Source organism: Gavialis gangeticus, unplaced genomic scaffold (genome assembly GCF_001723915.1).
Source record: "Gavialis gangeticus isolate Ggan-Ray unplaced genomic scaffold, GavGan_comp1, whole genome shotgun sequence".
Taxonomy (NCBI): domain Eukaryota; kingdom Metazoa; phylum Chordata; order Crocodylia; family Gavialidae; genus Gavialis; species Gavialis gangeticus.
The window spans coordinates 29,234,621-29,236,312 of record NW_017728996.1 but is presented as its reverse complement, the minus strand read 5'-3'; the positions used below and the strand labels follow the sequence as shown (position 1 = coordinate 29,236,312).

At 50.8% G+C, this 1,692-nt stretch overlaps 1 protein-coding gene across 2 annotated transcripts in view; it reads left to right on the top strand.

Moving 5' to 3' along the window:
• Positions 1 to 1,692, top strand: part of ARPP19 (cAMP regulated phosphoprotein 19) — a 10,110-nt gene that overhangs the window by 4,917 nt on the left and 3,501 nt on the right. For both annotated transcript variants that reach the window (XM_019504235.1, XM_019504236.1), the window contains exon 2: positions 175 to 297. In XM_019504235.1, coding sequence (XP_019359780.1) covers positions 175 to 297 — 123 coding nt within the window. The remainder of the gene's footprint in view (positions 1 to 174; positions 298 to 1,692) is intronic.

Below are 1,692 nucleotides of genomic sequence, written 5' to 3'. Positions count from 1 at the left end.
CCCCCCCCCCCCCCCTTCCCCCCCCCCCCCCGTAGATTTGTTTATAGAGGGACAGTGGCCAAAACCCCAAAGCTGTTGCTCTTAGTGCCTGACCAAACCTTTGCTTGTTAGTTTGTAGTGTTAGATAGTGTTCTGGCTTATGATTAAAGAGCTCTCTCTAATTGTATGTTTCAGGAAATGGAAGATAAGGTGATCAGTCCAGAAAAGGCTGAAGAAGCAAAGTTGAAAGCAAGATATCCTCATCTGGGTCAAAAGCCTGGGGGCTCAGATTTTTTGAGGAAGAGGCTTCAAAAAGGGGTGAGTTTGTGGTTTTTTTAAATTGAGTAAATGATGTAATTTCAATGGTACCCAAAAGCATATATATCTAAATTGTCTTTTTCTGTGGTGGTTTTCATCATAGTCATGCAGCTTCTGCATGCATTTCTATAAAAGGTTGCTTGTAGGACCAAGATACAGTGCTGTAAACTTCTCTCTTTGGATGAAACTATGATTGTAAGTTCTTTAGTTAACCCTTTACGCGTCAGCACTAAGAACCAGGGAAAATACATGTCTATGAAACAAATAGCAATAATTTGATATTATAACTGAGCACAGCTTCAAGGACTCATCTAAATCTTTTTGAAACACAATTTAAAAGTTTTGACCCATTACTCCCAAGACAAAGTTCCTGAAGGCTTACCGCCAAGGAATAAAGTCTCATTTTTGTACTTATTTTGCCTATTTTTATGCTACCCTTTCCTTTTAGGATTGTCAAAATTAGTGGCTGCAGATGTGTACCCAATTTCTTAGTACATGAAGGCCATAATGCATTGTAAAATTCATGCCAACCTCCCACTGGTGTTTGTGGATTAAGAATGATATTGTAGCTTAAATTTATATTCTGACTAGAGAGCACTGATCTGATAGCTAGAGGATAGGGGGCCACCGATAGAGAGAGCCGATTTTTAAGGAGGCATATTGGCAGATACCGATCCAATTTCCGATATCCAACCTGGCAGCATGAAAAGCCGCCTCCAGCTGGTAAGTCTGGTGTGGTGGAAGGGGCATTGGGGGAGCAGATCAAGGCCTCTGTGGTGAGGGAGGTGTGGGGCTGACACAAATACTGCCCAGCCAAGACAGGGTGGGCATGGGATAGAGCCCCCCAGCTCATCCAGGGGAGAGCTGGGGCAGCTCCCGGCGCTGTGTGCTGTTTGTCAGGGAGTCACTGGTCTGGCAGCTCAGTGCTCAGCTGCTCCCGCCGCTTGTCCAGGAGGACATGTGCCCCTGGATCTGCATGGTGTGGGCCGCGGCCAGGGCTGCGCAAAGTTCTTCCTGACAGGATGGGCTGCTCTGGGAAGGGGCTACAGCAAACTTGTGGCTGCAACTGTGCCCCCTTCCCAGCACAGGCCCAACCCGGTGGGAAGAGCTTGGCGCAGCCCTGGCCCCTGCCTGGCCCACCCCACGCAGATCAGGGGGCACACTCCCCTCCCCTGCCCTCCCAGATGAGTGGCAGAGAGCTGGCAGACCACTGGCTCCTGGACTAACGGTGCACAGCGAGGGAGCTGCCCTCACCCTCCCTGTGCCCCCCAGACAAGGCATGGCAGTGTCCTGCGCCCACCCTGCCACAGCTGGGCAGCGCTTGCCCCAGCCCCATGCCTCCCTGACCATGGGGGCCTTGATCTGCCGCCTCCCCCCCCCCCCCCCCCCCCCCCC